This window comes from Ictidomys tridecemlineatus, chromosome 14, assembly GCF_052094955.1.
Source record: "Ictidomys tridecemlineatus isolate mIctTri1 chromosome 14, mIctTri1.hap1, whole genome shotgun sequence".
NCBI classification, from domain to species: Eukaryota; Metazoa; Chordata; class Mammalia; order Rodentia; family Sciuridae; genus Ictidomys; species Ictidomys tridecemlineatus.
This window is the reverse complement of record NC_135490.1, coordinates 38,766,077-38,782,520: the sequence shown is the minus strand read 5'-3', so window position 1 is coordinate 38,782,520 and position 16,444 is coordinate 38,766,077. Positions and strand designations below refer to the sequence as shown.

Here is a 16,444-nt window from a genome sequence, read left to right as displayed (position 1 = left end):
TCTCTGATGGCTGGTTCCTCTGAAAACAATAAATAGCTTCTAGAGAGAAGGGAAGGCATCTGGGTTTTCATTTGGCTGCAGTTGGTAGCCGCTCACTCCACCCACGGACAACACAAAGGCGGGTGGGCTGAGGAAGCAGACGGCGGGCTCTGGGCCAGGCTATGCAGTTTCTCCAGCCTGGAAAGAGAGGGCTCTGGGACACGTTTTAAAAGAAAAAAGATGTTTACAAACAGAAGAATCCCACTGTTGAAAATCTGCACAAACTTTGGTAAATATTGTGAACACCACCGTGGTATTATAGTAAGAGGAAGGTAGCTTTTTCCTCTGATTTATTTTGTTTTGATAAAATATACATAAGAGAGCTGAGGCTGAGGTTTAGTGGTAGAGGGCTTGCCTGATACATGTGAGGCACTGGATTCCATCCTCAGCACCATATAAACAAATAATTAAAAATTTATTAAAAACGTATGATTCGCTTAGTAATTTTTAAGTATACAGCACATTCACATTGTTAGGTTGGTATCTTGTAGGTATTTTGTTTGTTTTTTTGCAACCAGGGATTGAATCCAGGGGCATTTAGCCACTGAGCCACATCCTCAGTCCTTTTTTATTTTTTATTTTGAGATAGGGTCTCACCAAGTTGCTTAAGGCCTCGGTAAGTTGCTGAGGCTGGCTTTGAACTTGTGATCCTCCTGCCTCAGCTTTCCGAGCTACTGGGGTTACAGATGTGCATGCACCACTGCACCTGGCTCTTTTAAGATTAAACTCACTTTCCTTCAAAACTAGTTTTTGTTTTCTGGAGAGTTTCTTTCTTCTCCCTGTGTCTTTGTCCTTACCTGGAGATGCAGTCTGGATTGGTTTGCAGTGGTGAATCTAAAGCCTACACTGCCACCAAACTCGGATGCATTTCTTCAAATGACTTTCTACCCCAAAAACTGAAAACAAATAACTCATCCAATCCCAAAGGTGGAGTTGTCTGCTCCCAGACTCTCCGGCACCAGCACCAGGCCCTTCAACATGTGCCTGGAGATGGACCGCGGGGGTTGGCGGGATGAAAGACTTCTCTGGTGTACTAAATGTTCTCACAGTGTTCAGGTTGTTCAGCGTTCAGGAAAACACAGCTGTGTTCTGTCCAGGACATGGGTGGGGGAGGGTAATAATAGAACCAGTCTCATTGTGTTGTCGGGAGAGAATGAGGTCATGCCTGCAAAGTGGTTGGCACACATGGTCAGCTATCTCAAGGATGATGAGCTATTTTTATTCACATTACTGTACCCCAAAGAGGTAAATCATAAGCAAGCAGCCAGGTTTTCAGGAGATTTTTTTTTAATGCTTTAATTATGTTAAGAGAATGTTTTAGACTCATGTGTCAATCTCCTACAAACTCCATATTCATGTTAGTTTGGACCTGGAATGTTCCACAAAGGCCCAGGTATTAAAGGCTTTGCCACCAGCCTGTGTGGCTATGCTGATGTGGTGGAGCATTTAAGAGATGGGCCTAGTGGAATATCCATTAGTTATTGGGAGTTTGGTCTTGAGGGTGGTGTTAGACCCCAGCTCCTTCTTCACTCTGTCTTTACTTCCTGGCTGCCAAGAGCACTTTCTTTTGACATGTGTTCCTGTCATCATGTGCCTCCTCACCACAGGCCCAAAAGTAAGGGGCCAACCACCCATGGATGGAAACCTCTGGAACTTTAAGCCCTTTATGTTTATATTAGGCTCAACTTAAGTTTTAGTTATTATTCTAATCGGTTTTGAAAGGCCAAGGTTCGTCGTCGGAGATTAAAGTTATATAGAGATTAACCTTTCTTCCTTAAAAGTTGATTGTCTCAGGTATTTTGTCCCAGTGATGGAAAGCTGACTAACACTGTGATGCTAGAGCACTGATGGCTATTCATGCTAATGATCCTCAGGTAGTCTAAGATCCAGTGCACTCCCCACCTCTACCATTCTAGCCATTAAGAAGGGGGAAAAGGTTTTCTGCTGTTATTTTAAAACAATGTTAAATAAACAAAACATTACATTTCTTGAGCATTCTGGTAAGTCTGGGTACTGTGGAAAGGTTGGCAAGAGGAGGTATAGTGGACCTCTATTCACAGTAAATTCACTATGCCCTGTGTGAATGGGCCCAGGCTCCTTGGCCTCTGAACTCACTCTTCTGACTTGGCCATAATACACTCACTGTGACTGTAGGCTTGCCTATTAACAATTGTTTTTCTAACAAGGGTGGCAGAGGCTTGCTCCATTGTCTTCTGGCCCTCACTCCTTTTCCGGGGCCTATTTTTCCCAGAATATGTGGCTGTGGGCATTCAGCTGAGCAGAGCTGGGAGATCTTTTTCCCACATCACCCACTGAGAAGCGTCGAGGAGCTTACTTTACATGGTAGGATCAGAATGGCCAATAAGTAAGAAGGAAGGCCTGCTAAGATCTAGGAGCTTGCAGGGCCAGGGCGAAGCCACAGGGAGGAGGCCCCGTCTAAGGAGCTTCCCCTGTGTGAGAGCCAGTCTGAGAACAAAATCAGGCTGCACTTCTATGGGTATTATTTTTATTTACAAGCATAAAATGATATCCCAGATTTTTTTTTAGAGCTGAAAAAGAATTCCTGCTGGCCCTCCCTGTTGGAAATTCACGTTCTAAAAAAGGCGATATGATGTAGAAGTCACCTCCAGGTATTTAAAGCACACAGGAGCCATGCAGCATTACACATTTATAGAGCATCGGTTCTGCAGTTTTATAAGTGGTTGAACTTGTTTTGCTTTTATTATAGTTTTTCTTATGACAAAACAATACGTGCTCATTTGAGTTAGAAATTTTCAAACTACAGAAAAGCAGAAAGGAGAAGGAAGCCACTAAAAATCCCAGACATACTCACTATGAGCTCTGTAGTGTAGGATCTTCCAGAGTTAACTTTACACATAAAGAAACACACAGTTATGATTAACTTTTCCCTAACGTATCATGAATACTTTTCTGCCTTGTGGCTACAATACCAGAGTACATTTAACTAAATGTCTTGGGTCTCGTGGGCTCTTGGATTCTGTCCCATTTTCTGCTATCACATGCCGTAGTCCGGCTGGGCTGCCTAAGTCCGGCTGGGCAAAATAACCGAGAGGTGACAAGCAACTTGAAGGTTGAAGCAGGAACTACTTTATTGCGAGTGAACTCAGCAGGAACTGAGAACTCAAAGTAGCCGGCACCTAAGGTAGCAGGAGCCCCTTCTTTGCCGGGCCGCAGAAGTATATATACCCATCTAATTACACACAGCTTAACTTAATTGACATCATCTAGACACAGCAGTCAGTCATTAAGGAATCCTCATCATCTTAATGGCTCGCTGGCGTTGGCTCACAAACCACTCCTCCTGGCATACTGAAAGGCGCCATCTTAACTTGGTAGTGGCCCTCAACAATCACAGTTATTGCACAACTAACATCAAGGTAGCAATGTCCTGTTCCTATGGGTGGAATCTGGCCCCAGGCTACAAGTGTTTTATTCTAGGTGGCCTGATGGTATTTTCAGTTGGGGAATCTCGGGCATGTCAGCTCTGATTCTGCTTTGTGCTGTCAAAGGGACATAGACACTTCTCATTTTTTTTCAGAATCTGGGAAGTATCTGAGGAGGAAGAGGAGTTTTCCCTTGGTAGAGAAGCCAGATGCACTGGACAGAAAGGATGATAGCATCAGGTGGCTAGAAGACTGGGAGGAAATAGGGAGGGGAGCTCCCAGCATGGTGCTAAGAACCCAGCCAGTGCCAAGGAACGGACTTGGAGAAATGAGAGAATCTGGCAGGGCCAGAAGGACTCCACGTATGTGGTCTCCTGTGAGAGAATGGAAGCGTGCCTAGTGTTGCTTCTTTCCCAGTACTACAGAAGAACTGGCGTAAGTTGTTGTCCTAGAAAGGACTTCATTGCCTTTGCCATACATTAGCATAACTTGTCATTGGAACAGAAATATTGTAGTTATAAGTGCAAGAGTTTGGAGAAGATTCTTGGATAGCACTCGAACATGGAGATAGATGATAGATAATAGATCAAGAGGACAGATGATAGGTGGATGGTCAGTTAGATTTCAGCCTACTTTCTGATATGGGACCTCTATTTGCTTTGAAGGTCCTTAGTTTGCACATTTGGTTCTTCCTGAATTCTCACACATATGTCTTTTTTTTTTCTTTCTTTTTTAAAGAATATGTAAACGGTGACAGCTTCAATGTGTTTTGCCCAGCTGTCTGTTTCCCAGGATTTGGGCTCTGTTCATATGGCTCCATTCACAGCATCATGGAGTAGTTCTTTTCTGACACATTCTTAAATCAAGACTCAGAGTAAACACAGGCCCTCGACAAACACTTAAAACAAGGACCATCAAATACCCACAGGTCTTCGTCTCCCTTGGTTCTTGGCACAGTGCCTCACATGTGGTGGAAGCTAACCAACTGATGGTTGAAATGAATATTGAATAAGGAGGATGCATTACAAAGTCTTTTCACCTGGCCCTTTATATTTTTGTTTTATGCCAATGTTAGGGAACACAGAGTGGCCAAGGCAGAAAATCTAAGTTTAGATAGCTAAGTGGCCCCGGGAAAGTTATTTAAACTGAGCTTCCAATTCTCCTGTGGCTCCAGCACTTCCTGTATAACCTTGGGAAAGTTTCCTAAGCTGTCTCGCCTTGGTATGTTCCCTCCAACATGGGAATGACAGATAGCACTTCCCTCCCAGGGCTTCCTGAGGGTCAATTAAGTCAAAATGGGTAAAGGGCTTATGTCAAGGCTTATATTAGGCTCAACTTAAGTTTTAGTTATTATTCTAATCGGTTTCATCATCACTAGCTGTTAGGATTAAGAAAAAGTAACCTGCATCTTGGATACTGTCACTTATGTACTTGATTATTTGGGGGGGGAGGGGTACCAGGGATTGAATTCAGGGGCACTGGATCACTGAGCCACATCCCCAGCCCTATTTTGTATTTTATTTAGAGACAGGGCCTCACTGAGTTGCTTAAGGACTTGCTAAGTTGCAGAGGCTGGCTTAAAAACTAAGATCCTCCTGCCTCAACCTCCCAGCGGCTGGGATTACAGGCGTGCACCAACATGCCCGACTGAGTTCTTCTTTTTAATTTTTTTTTTAGATGTAGATAGTCACAACAACTTTATTTATTTTTATGTGGTGTTGAGGATAGAACCCAGTGCCTCACACATGGTAGGGAAGTGCTCTACCACTGAGCCACAATCCCAGCCCCTGTACTTGATTCTTAACAACTGGTTTTCCTGACATTGTTTGCTTCAATTAGTTACTGGATGATTAGGTGTGGATTTAATTAGAGAGTAGTTGGGCTGAGGCTGAAGCTTAGTGGTAGAGTACCTACCTAGCATCTGCACGGCCCTGGGTTTGATCCTGCGCACAACAAAATCAAACAGAAAATGGGGTATCACTTTGAAAACTGGGTAGATTTAATCAGATTACTCATGTTTTTGTTTGTCGTGTGAAGATGTAGGTATGATCATAGTTAATCGTCTTTATAAGCAAGTTAGAGGCACCATCTCTCAATCAAAATTGCTTAGTTCATTTCATTTTGATTGAATGGAAATCCATACCCTTTTCGTTTACAAACATGAATAAACCTGTGTCTATACAGCACTAGATTAGATACTTTGCCACATCACGGCTGGAGACTTTAGAAAAGTTACTTTTCTAAGTTTCTGTGTCCTCATTAGCATCAAGAAAAAAATAGTATCTCCACGCTAATGTGGTTGTGAGAATTAAAAGGGATCATAATGATGATGACAATCTCTAATCTCTATGGAGCTCTTTGTGCCAGACCCTGGGCAGTTATGAAACTTATTTGAAGAGCTTACACAATGCCCAGCACTCCATGTGTTATGGTTTGGATGTGAGATATCCCCCAAAAGCTCACATGTGAGATAATGCAAGAAGGTTTGGAGGAAAAGTGATCGGGTCATAGCCTCAACCTAATCAGCGAATTGATCCCTGATGGGATTAACTGAGTGATAACTGGAGGCAGGTGGGGTGTGGCTGGAGAAAGTGGTTAATTGGGGGCGTGCCTATGGGGTATACATATCTAGGGAGTGAAGTCTCTCTCTCTCTCTCTCTGCTTCTTGATCACCATGATGTGAGCTGCTTCCCTCTGCCCCACTCTTCCACCATGATGTTCAGCCTCACCTTGAGTCCTAAAGAAAGCAGCTGGCCTTCCATGGAGTAAGACCTCTGAAACTGTGAGCCCTCAAATAAACTTTTCCTGCTCTAAAATTGTTCTGGTTGGGTCTTTAAGTCACAGCAGCGAAAAAGCTGAGTAAAACACCATGAATGATTGTTTTTACCACAAGTCTGAAGAGGTAGGTGTACAGGTCATGGTGGAGTGGGATTTTGAGTCTTTGCAGGCTACATCTAAAGTCCGCCATCTTACAGTTTACATGGCCCCTCCCTCTCACCGTAGCCCAGCCAATCAGAGCTTTCTTTGCTGTGCACTGATCTTCCTTATTTCTCCTCTCAGGAGATGCCCTTCTTTTGGAATGCATTTCTCCTGTTTGCATGTGTTGAAATCCCTCCCTTATCCCAAGTCCCTCTGGGCCTTGAAGCTTTTCCTGGTTATCATCCTTGGAATTCCCAGGGTACTTGCTACTGGGAATTTGAGAGTAGACAACCACTGCCTGGACATCTTTGCCTCTTCCTCTCCGCTCCAGTGCCTCCCATTTAATTTGTGCTCATGAAGTATAGATGCTTCTAATGAATAATTACCTTATAACTCAGAGTTCACCTCTGGCTCTTAGCTTGCAGCGTCTGGGGAGAGAATCCCACAATAGTTACCTGGTCACTGCCAAGGTGAGCAGCATAGTGGCCCTTAACTCTAGGAACTGCCAGCTCCTTCCTTTGTGCCATCCTTTGGCCACCTCTAGAAAAGGGTAGGTCGGGCTGAATGCTGGAGCTTCAGCCCTTCACTGATGGGAACAAAAAGTGCTAATCCATTGGAGGAAACCTCCAATCCCCATGAGTCTTAAGTTTTGCACAAATGCTGTCCACATTCTGGCCTTGTCTGTCCCTGAGCTGTCTGCAGGCAGGGCTGGAAGTGCTAGTGTGGAAGACAAAGCCAAGGTGAGCTGATGGGTGGGGATGTTTGGAGCTGCTCTAGTTAATGCCAGTTTTTCTAATCTTATTCCACTTTTGTCAGGGCACCTCTTTTTCTTCACTCAGATTTATATCCTTCACCTCTTCCACCCCTGCAGGTATTATTCAGCGGTGCAAAGAGAAAGCAAGGGTCTTTGGGATGAAGTGCTTCCTTACAAACAGTGGCTCTCTCAGGGCTCAGTGAATCCTTTTCTTCACTTCATGACAGATGCAGCACCCGGAGGCCTTAGGCTATATCCCAACCCCTTGGGCTGCATGCTGCTTGGACTGTGCAAGACCATTAGTAGAAATGGACTTTTTAAATCCAGGTACTTAAACTGTAATCCTGCTAAATAATTTGTTTCCTGTTTAAAGTGGTTTGCACAGAAGAGGGGGTGGAAAAATGTAGAAATGTTTTCCAGTGCATTTCCTTCCTTCCGCCCCCAATCCTACTAAAGATACAGCATGAGGATTTCGTGGTGGCAGTAGGCTTATTCCCAGGTGTTAGGTTTTTATGTGCCTGTTTATTTTCCTGGTAGGAATGGCCTCTTTTACTTACTAACACCACAACAGGAACAAGTGCTTGGCCCAGAGAAGGTGTTCAGCAAATTCACTGATTACCTGTTGGTGTTGTATCCTGGTTTTGAGTTCTGTGGGGGATATGACCTGATATCATGGTCCACATGGGGAGGCCTCTACCTCCATTTTCTCTTCCCTTTGTCATTTTTTATCCGATGAAATCCAGATCCATCCTTAAAGCCAAAATTGATCTTCTGCTAGTTGTCTGAGTCATTCATTCTGCAAAATAAAATGTGTGTGTGTGTGTGTGTGTGTGTGAGAGAGAGAGAGAGAGAGAGAGAGAGAGAGAGAGAACGAGAATATCTCATCTAGGCAACTGATATAACTGTCAGGCATCCATTTCTTGTGTCTTTCTCCTGTGATTTCCTTTATGATTCCCTTTCCTCAGTTTGTCCTCCCCTCTATCCACCTATTCTTTTCCCAATGACCCCATAATTTTTTTGTTTTTGTTTTTGTTTTAGTACCAGGGATTAATCCCAGGGGTGCTCAACCACTGGGCCATATCCCCAGCCTTTTTTTTTTTTAAATACATTTTAGTTAGGAACAGGATCTTTCTCAGTTTCTTAGGGTTTCACTAAATTGCTAAGACTGGCTTTGAACTTGTGATCCTCCTTCCTCAGCCTCCTGAGCTTCTGGGATTATAAGTATGTGCCACGGCACCCAGACACCCCTTAGTTTTGTCCTCAATGTCTTCTACCCCTCTCTTCTTGAATGTGTTTATTCTTCTGGCTTCTGCTCTTACCTTTGGGTAAATGGACTCCCATAAGTACAAATCATACTTAAATGACCCACATTTCATCTCAAATTCAAAATCTTCCATGGGGAATCTATTATTTTTACCAAATTTCCATTTACCTCCCAACTATTCTATTCCATTCGATTCTATTCCATTCTATTCTTTCTGACACAGAAATGCAAATCAAGTTGGCCATCCCTGGTGCATCTTATACCTTGTCTGTCCTAAATCTCTCTCACCCTGGATTTGCTTACCTTCCAGCCCAGGCCCCAGTGCCTTGTATTTCTCTTTGCAGCAATGGCAGCAGTGTCCCAGGCCCTCTCTGTTCTTCCTGACCCTCCCACTCTGCCCCCACCTTGGCTATTGTGGTCCCATCATTTCCTACCTCCCAAACTGGATGGGAGGGGCCCTGCTTCTTGGTGGTTGAACTCTGCAACTGTCTTGCTCTTCTCAACAATAGGCCCACGGCTCCCAACCCACTGCTCTGTCTCACTCTGTAATGGATGAAACCCCCAAGTCATTATTGGTTTCTTCTACTCACCACCCACGAGGGCCTCTGTACTGAATGCAGCAGATCCTGATGTGGCTTGAGGTTTCCTGAGCAGTGTGCTCGGTGTGCCTCTCAGTCCCCTTGCTGTCCACCTTCCTTCCCCTACCTTTCAAAGTCTAGTTGGTCTCAGCTCCTCCTCAAAGCTACCATCAACCTCTTCAACCCACAGTGAGCAGCCCCTTTAGAAATTGTCATTCTTTTTGCTTTTTTAAAAAATATTAGTTGTCAATGGATATTTATTTATTTATTTATTTATGCAGTGCTGAGGATCAAACCCAGGGCCTCACACAAGCCAGGCAAGCGCTCTACCACTGAGCCACAACCCCAGCCCCAATTCTGTCATTCTTATTCTGAGGACCTCTTTAGTTATTCTTGGATCTTTTCGTATTGGTTGGTTTTAACTCCCTAACCAGATTGGAATTTCCTTAAGGTTCACTGAATTTTTTTTTTTTTTTTTTTTTTTTACTTGCTGTGCTAATTCTCCCCAGTGTTGAGTGTGTGCTGTTTGTCATTGCTATGGTCGTATTCACAATAACTACTCTCAATCTTGAATTTTACATGTAATTACAAATAATTAGGATAATATACCTACCCAGGCATTGTATGAAGTGCTTGATATACATTTGCTTACCTAATGAGTACATATTCAGTAACTTAGGAAGAATTGCTCAGTTGGTCACCAGCTGTGGGATCTCAGGGAAATCATTTCTGACAGTTTCCTCTTGTGCACGGTTGTTAACTTTCCATTACTGTAAAACACTTGAAAAGAGAAAAAACTTATTTTGGCTTGCAGTTTTGAAGGACCCAATCCATGATTTATTGGCCCTACTGCTTTGGGGCCTATGATGTCACATTATGGTGGAGTGGAGCAAAGTTGCTCTCCTCATGGCCAGGAAGTGAAAGAAGAGGAAGAGGAAGAGGAGGGGCTAGGGTCCCACTCTCCCTACAAGGGCATGCCCATAGTGACTGGAAGACATCCCACTAGGTCCTACCTCTTAAAGGCTGTACCACCTCCCTGGGCTGGCAACCAAGCCTTTAACTTATGGGCCTTAGGGACAGATCCAAACTATAGCACTTGCAAATAGAGAGCTGTTTTGCAAGTTCTTTCCATTTCCAACTCTGTGGTTTAATTACAATTCATTCGTATTTAGGGAATCCTCACTGTACACTCTGCACAGATTTGTCACTTTATTCTGCACAGAAATGGCTCAGTCCCTTTCCTTACTACCATCTGGATAAAAACAGGAAGCCACGGGTATCTGAGTGGTGGAGAACAAGGGACCCAGTGACTTCATTAGGAGAAAGTGGGGAGATTCCTGAGAGTCTATTGTAATTAGAAGCTTCCTGAGGGAGGAGAGATTTCCGTTCCCTTTAAAGGAGGCAGTTGATAAAGTGGGAGTACAGAGACGCCTCTTGGCAGGACTGTTGAGCACAACAAGCTATTCAGCACTGAACTAGAACAGGGTTGTGGTTAGGCCCAACTAGCCTCTTGCATGTGCTAAATTTAAAGTGATGACTGACCATATTGCTGTAAGATAAAACGAGAATCTCGACTCTACCAGAAAGGTATGTGGCTCTCAGGAGTGTGGAAACGTTTGGATATTTGAGAAGAATCCTCAGATTTAAACCATTTATTTTGGCATCCCCATGTGCTGAGACTCATTCAAGATAAGACAGTATTCATTGCAAGGAAGATACATCTGGATTCCTGTCACAATATAATAGAATTGATTACCATTACAATTGGTGGGTACTAGTGTTTGATAATAACAAATACGTCTCTCTTGGTTTCAAAAAGGAATTGAAGGGGCGGGGGTTGCAACATATATTTGCCTGGCAATAAAGTGAAAATATAAGAGAAAGGGAGAAAATAAAAATAGAAATAATAGAGTGAGACCAGAGAAAAAGCCCAAAGGTCCAATGACATTAAATATTTTACCAGAGCTGGGCTGCCAACCTGGGGCTCAGCTTGCTAGAAGCCAATTCCCCCCCCCCCCAAAGAAAAGGGTTTTGCTGCTGCTGGTAGTAGTGGTAGTTTTAGTTTTTTTTTTTTCTTAATATGATGATGTAGCATTTCTAAGATTCCAAGCTTATAGTCAGAGACTTATCCTCTTTTTTTTAATTTGTTCTTTTTAGATATACCTGACAGTTGAGTGTATTGTGACATATTATACATCCAAGGAGCATAACTTATTCTAATTAGGATCCTATTCTTGTGGTTGTACATGATGTGGCGTTTCACTGGTGGTATATTCATATACTAACATAGGAAAATTATGTCCGATTCATTCTACTATAGAGACTTACCCTTATTAATGAAGAGGATTTTGTATTTTGGATAGTGCTCTTGTGCTTTCATTCATGTTGTTTGCTTTTTTTAAAAGAACTCATTAGAAACCATGGCTAAAAGCAAAACACCAGCCTGAGGCTTTTTGGCTCAGCTTCTGAGGTCACGCTGCTAACAGACCCATCAGCTTGCTTAAGAAAACCCCAGTTCTGAGGCCAAAGAGAATTTCCTCTCCTTGGAAAACACAATTGTCATTTATTATTTCCTTTTAGGAAAGGCTTTTCTCTCTGCTTCCCCGACGCCCCATTTCCCTCCAAACACGCTCTGATTGCTTGGTGCCATCTGAGAGTGCCTGAAGTCACTGGGTGTTTAAATCAGAGAGCAATAGAGCAGAAGAGTGGTATCGGAAGGCCCCTGGCCTGGCTCTGACCTGCCTGGGTCCCTGTCTCTCTTGTACTCATAGTGTGAAGCAGCATGAGCGCTACGGCCAGCTGACCCTGGTCAACTCCACGGCGGCTGACACAGGTGAATTCAGCTGCTGGGGGCAGCTCTGCAATGGCTACATCTGCAGGAGGGATGAGACCAAAACAGGCTCCACCTACATCTTGTTTACAGGTAACATGTTTAGTACATTTAATGGAACTCTTCAAACTTCTGCTTTTGGCCCAGAACTAGGGGTTTCCATTGCATACTAAAGAGCCAATAATGCCAGTAAGAGCCCTCCCTGTTTAGATTCTGGGTTAAAGGCTTTATATCAATTACTTCAAGTAAGTCCTGACAACAACCCTTCAGGGTAAGTAAAAATATCATTTCCATTTTTAAAATGTTTAGGTGGGCAAGTGGAGGTCTAGAGAGATTAAATAAATCCTCAAGATCACACAGCAAGGAAGTGGTGGTACCAGGATATGAACATAGAACTGTCTGATTCCAGAACTACCTGCAATGTCCAATATGGTACCCACTCTGCACATGTGTCCACTTAAATGTAATTGATAGTACTAATTAAAACCCAGTAAAATTTAGAACTCGTTTTCTCGGTCACACTTGTCACATTCCAGTGCTCATCTGTGTCATGTAGCTGGTGGCTATGGTACTGGAAAGAAGGCATAGACAGGGAACATTTCTGTCACCACAGAAAGTTCAGTTGGATAGCACTGCTTTGACTTTATCACCCTAACCTCAGAACCTATGAGGACTCCCTCTGTGACCCCCACAGTCACAGGATGCTTTGCTAAAGACCTCCTCACATTTGTTCTTATGAGTACATGAGCTAATGTTTCAGGGGCAGGATTCTCAATGGGTGTGGCCCTTGTGGCTCTAGTCCCTGTCCCTGAACCTAAGCAGGGTGACTGAAAGCATGCAGATACTGTGCCAAATATGGTGTGCAAGTTGAAGCTTGCACTTTGACAGACGGGTGTTGCACAGTGATCCCCTCTTCCTCCTAAGAGTTCTCTAAGCTCTGAAGTTGGTGGGGGAGATGAAATCCTCCAACAAGGTTCAGAGGTCAAGAATCTTACACATTCCACATCCTGGTACTGGTGTTCAGATAAAGCCAGAATCTTTTCTTGGTGTCCAATAAGGGATTTTCATGAGATTTGTCTACATCGTACTCAGTTCATCTGTCTTTCAGACCTAGAGTGACTTATGCCTAGGACCCAAATGACCTTATGCTTTGGCCCTTAATTAATGCTTTAGTAACATTTCATGGGTTTTCCCCTTTCTTCCCAAATAGCTTGTCCTTTCTGACAAGCAGTAACATTAGCAGGAGGGTATATTACAATTCATTTCCATGACATCCCTAGGAAATGAATAAAATCTAATTTTTAATTGTTTCAGAAATAATGCTAATGCTGAGATTCAAAAAGGCAAGTGACTTGTCCATTGTTTTGTGACTTTTAATGGCTGAGTGAGGAGTCAAAGCTTGTTCTTCTGACATAGGACCCATGTGATTACTGCTTGGACTCTTTAAAGAACAAGGGCAAGATGGTAGATGGACTGATAGACACTAGCTAGCGTAACTTGCATTTCCAGGAGAATTGCTAACATTTGTACACAGGCAATACCTTTGGGTCTTCATTTTGGTCTACTACATAAAATTGCCCATGTGTCCTTTGTATTATTCCACACTACAAAGCAACAGTGGAAAAGGTAACCAATGAAGATAAGTAAGAGCCTATTCCAGACAAGGAGGGCACCATCTTTCAAACAGCAGAATGAAGACTCTTGGTTGAGATTAGCTCTGCTTGTCATATTTTCCAAAGTATTGCTCCAGGTATTGAACTGAAGGTTTCACTTGAATAGAATGTCCTACTAGGTTTATGGGCTCTCTTTGAATTTTTTTTAAAAAAATAGTTTTAGTAGTAGATGGACATAATACCTTTATTATTTATTTATTTATTTTTATGTGGTGCTGAGGATTGAACCCAGTGCCTCACATGTGCTAGGCAAGTGCTCTACCACTGAGCCATAGCCCCAGCCCCTCTCTTTGAATTTTTTAGATCTTCACTGAAGTCTTTTTGTGAACCAAAGGAGGACCAGACCATTGATTTCAAGAAACCTGGGTCAAAACAGGATGTTATCAAACGTGTTGTATAATTTTTAAATTCCTTAACACTAAGCTAAGAGTCCTGTTGGATTTTCAGAATAGGGTTTGGCAGTTTGTCTTTTCAAGCATGGCTGTGTTTGAAAAAACCAAAATGGGCCATTCCAGAAGCTGAGGTTCCTGCCGCTGGCTCTGTCAGAGCATATGCTTCTCAGCTACCGGTACAGAGAAACGTCTGCTGTTCATTATGTTTGTGTTTTCCTAAAGTTTGTTTGAAAATATTTTGAAGCGTCCTTCTGGGGGCTGACTGTTAATTTGTGCAGTGTTTGATGAAGCAACTGCCACATATATTTCCTCTTTGGTCTTTGTCCAGGAGGCTCTCAAAAGGGTTTTCTTCTCTCTCCCACTTTTTATAGAAGTATAACGTACATAAAGAAAAACATTCAAATCCTAAGTATACAGCTCAATAAGTTGTCCCCAAGGAACAGGCAGACGTAGCCACCGCCCAGACAAATCAAGGAGGAGAACATTACCAGCAGGAGGTCTTCCCTGTAGTGAAAGACTTGGGCAATAATTTTCATATGTAGGAAAAACCACATTAATAAGTACTGTACTAAATACTGAGTTGGCTGTAATTTGGATTTTAGTTTCTAGACTATTAATTTTTCAGAAATATAAAAATCCCACATGTTTAGTTTTCCAAAATAATGTTATACAAGCAGATGCAAACACATGTGCATGGGATATATAATATATATATATATTCTGTAATTTTTTAAAGGAACTTCAACACAATTGTTTTTCTGTTTATGTGTGTATGTGGTGCTGCTCATCAAACGCAAGGCCTTGTGCATGCTGACAAGTTCCTTACCTCTGAGCTATATCCTGAGCCCTGCAAATATATTTTAAAACAACTGGTAGGGTCACTTATTTCAAAGCACCTATTATAGTATGAGAAATAAGACAGTTTTTGTTTTCTGAAAATTGGATTGTTCCCTCATTCCATAGGCTTTGCTCATACTCTAAAAACCCTTTAAAAAAATGTTGCCTCTACAATCTTACCATTATATAATCCTGGTATTATTGCTAACAACATGTCTTTAATATTAAAAAAAAAAATCGTGGTACTGGGGATTGAACCCAGAAGTCTTCCACCACTGAGTTATACCGCCCAAGCCTTTTTTATTTTATTTTGAGACTGGATCTCATTAAATTGAATTTGATATCATCCTGCCTCAGCCTGAGGCCCTGGGGTTACAGGCATGTGCCATCATGCCCAGCTAGGATGTCTTTAATAGTATTGACTCCAGGGTCTTCTTTTTACAAAGGGTTGTTGAAGCACAGATAGATTAAGTGATACAACCAAGGCCAAAAAAGAAAGAAAAGCTGGTTTATCATAAAATAGCACAAACTGTCTGGTCTGGTTGGTATATAGCCTTGCAATGGTGGAGACTCTTGAAGCTATAACCTTAGAGATAGGAGGAAAGACCTCTTGGTACTCCAAACCACAGAACGCTTGGCCCTTGAAGACTCTTGATGTTGCTTCCAGGAATCCTGTGGCCCAACTTAAAACATTATACAGTGTTGACACAGAAGCTCATAGAAGAGAAAACCGAGAATGGGTACTTGTTTCAGGAACACTGTAAGAACCCAGGAAACAACACAGCAAGTGTTGTGGTGAGATTAGCCTGAAGATTTCTTTTAGAAATCCTTATAATATTTTTTCACAGAATGATCCAGAAAACAAAGGATTTAATGTGTTGTGCCAAATGAATCAAGCAACATACACACCCTCAATAAAACGAAACAAAAGCCCAACTCAGAGTCCCTTAGCTGTCCTGGGGACAGTATGGCTAAGCCAGTCCTCATTTCTCCCATTTCTATAAGATAAAAATGCCACCATCTTTGGCTTAAAGAGCCTGGAGAATGCAGTTCACTTCAGAAGGAAAAGGGGGAGTTCAAGAGGTTGGCTGAAGGTCTCAGCCTAGTGAAGACCCAGCAGAGGCCAGACCTGGGATTAGCAGGTTCCTCCTGCATCCCCACCCCATTCCCACGCACTAACCTTGGCAGGGAGTAGGTCCTCTGAGCTGAGAGTGAAGACAGGGTCAAGACACCAGTTCTGTCACTATGCTGGGCCTCCCAGAGGGACTCTGATATGCTAAGAAATGCTGATGATGGACAGTTACTGACTGTGGGCTCTGGGGCTAATTTCTCCACACAGAAGCAGCAGCAGATTGTTCCAAAGTATAAAACTTCTCAAACTTCTCTTAAGGAAAATAGTCTTCTTCCCTGCTTTCTTAGTGTGCTGATCCATGGTACTGGGGATTGAACTCAGGGGTGCTCAACCACTGAGCCACATCCCTAGCCTTTTTTATTATTATTATTATTTAAAGATAGGATCTCACTGAGTTGCTAGGGCCTCGCTAAGTTGCTGAGGCTCACTTTGAACTAGCAATCTTCCTGCCTCAGCCTCCTGAGTCACTGGGATTACAGACACATAGGGTTGGACCATTTCTTTTGAGGAGATATGTTAGCTTTCCACCATTAGAACAAAACATCTGAGATAATTAACTTATAGAGAGGAAAGGTTTATTTTGGTTCATACTTTTGGAGGTTCTAGTCCATGAAAGATTGGC

The 16,444-nt window shown here is 42.7% G+C and overlaps 1 protein-coding gene across 1 annotated transcript in view; it reads left to right on the top strand.

Annotated features, from left to right (window-relative positions):
- Positions 1-16,444, top strand: part of Pdgfrl (platelet derived growth factor receptor like) — a 49,280-nt gene that overhangs the window by 22,324 nt on the left and 10,512 nt on the right. Inside the window, exon 3 of the mRNA XM_005334303.5 lies at positions 11,730-11,881. Within this exon, the coding sequence (XP_005334360.1) occupies positions 11,730-11,881 (152 nt within the window). The remainder of the gene's footprint in view (positions 1-11,729; positions 11,882-16,444) is intronic.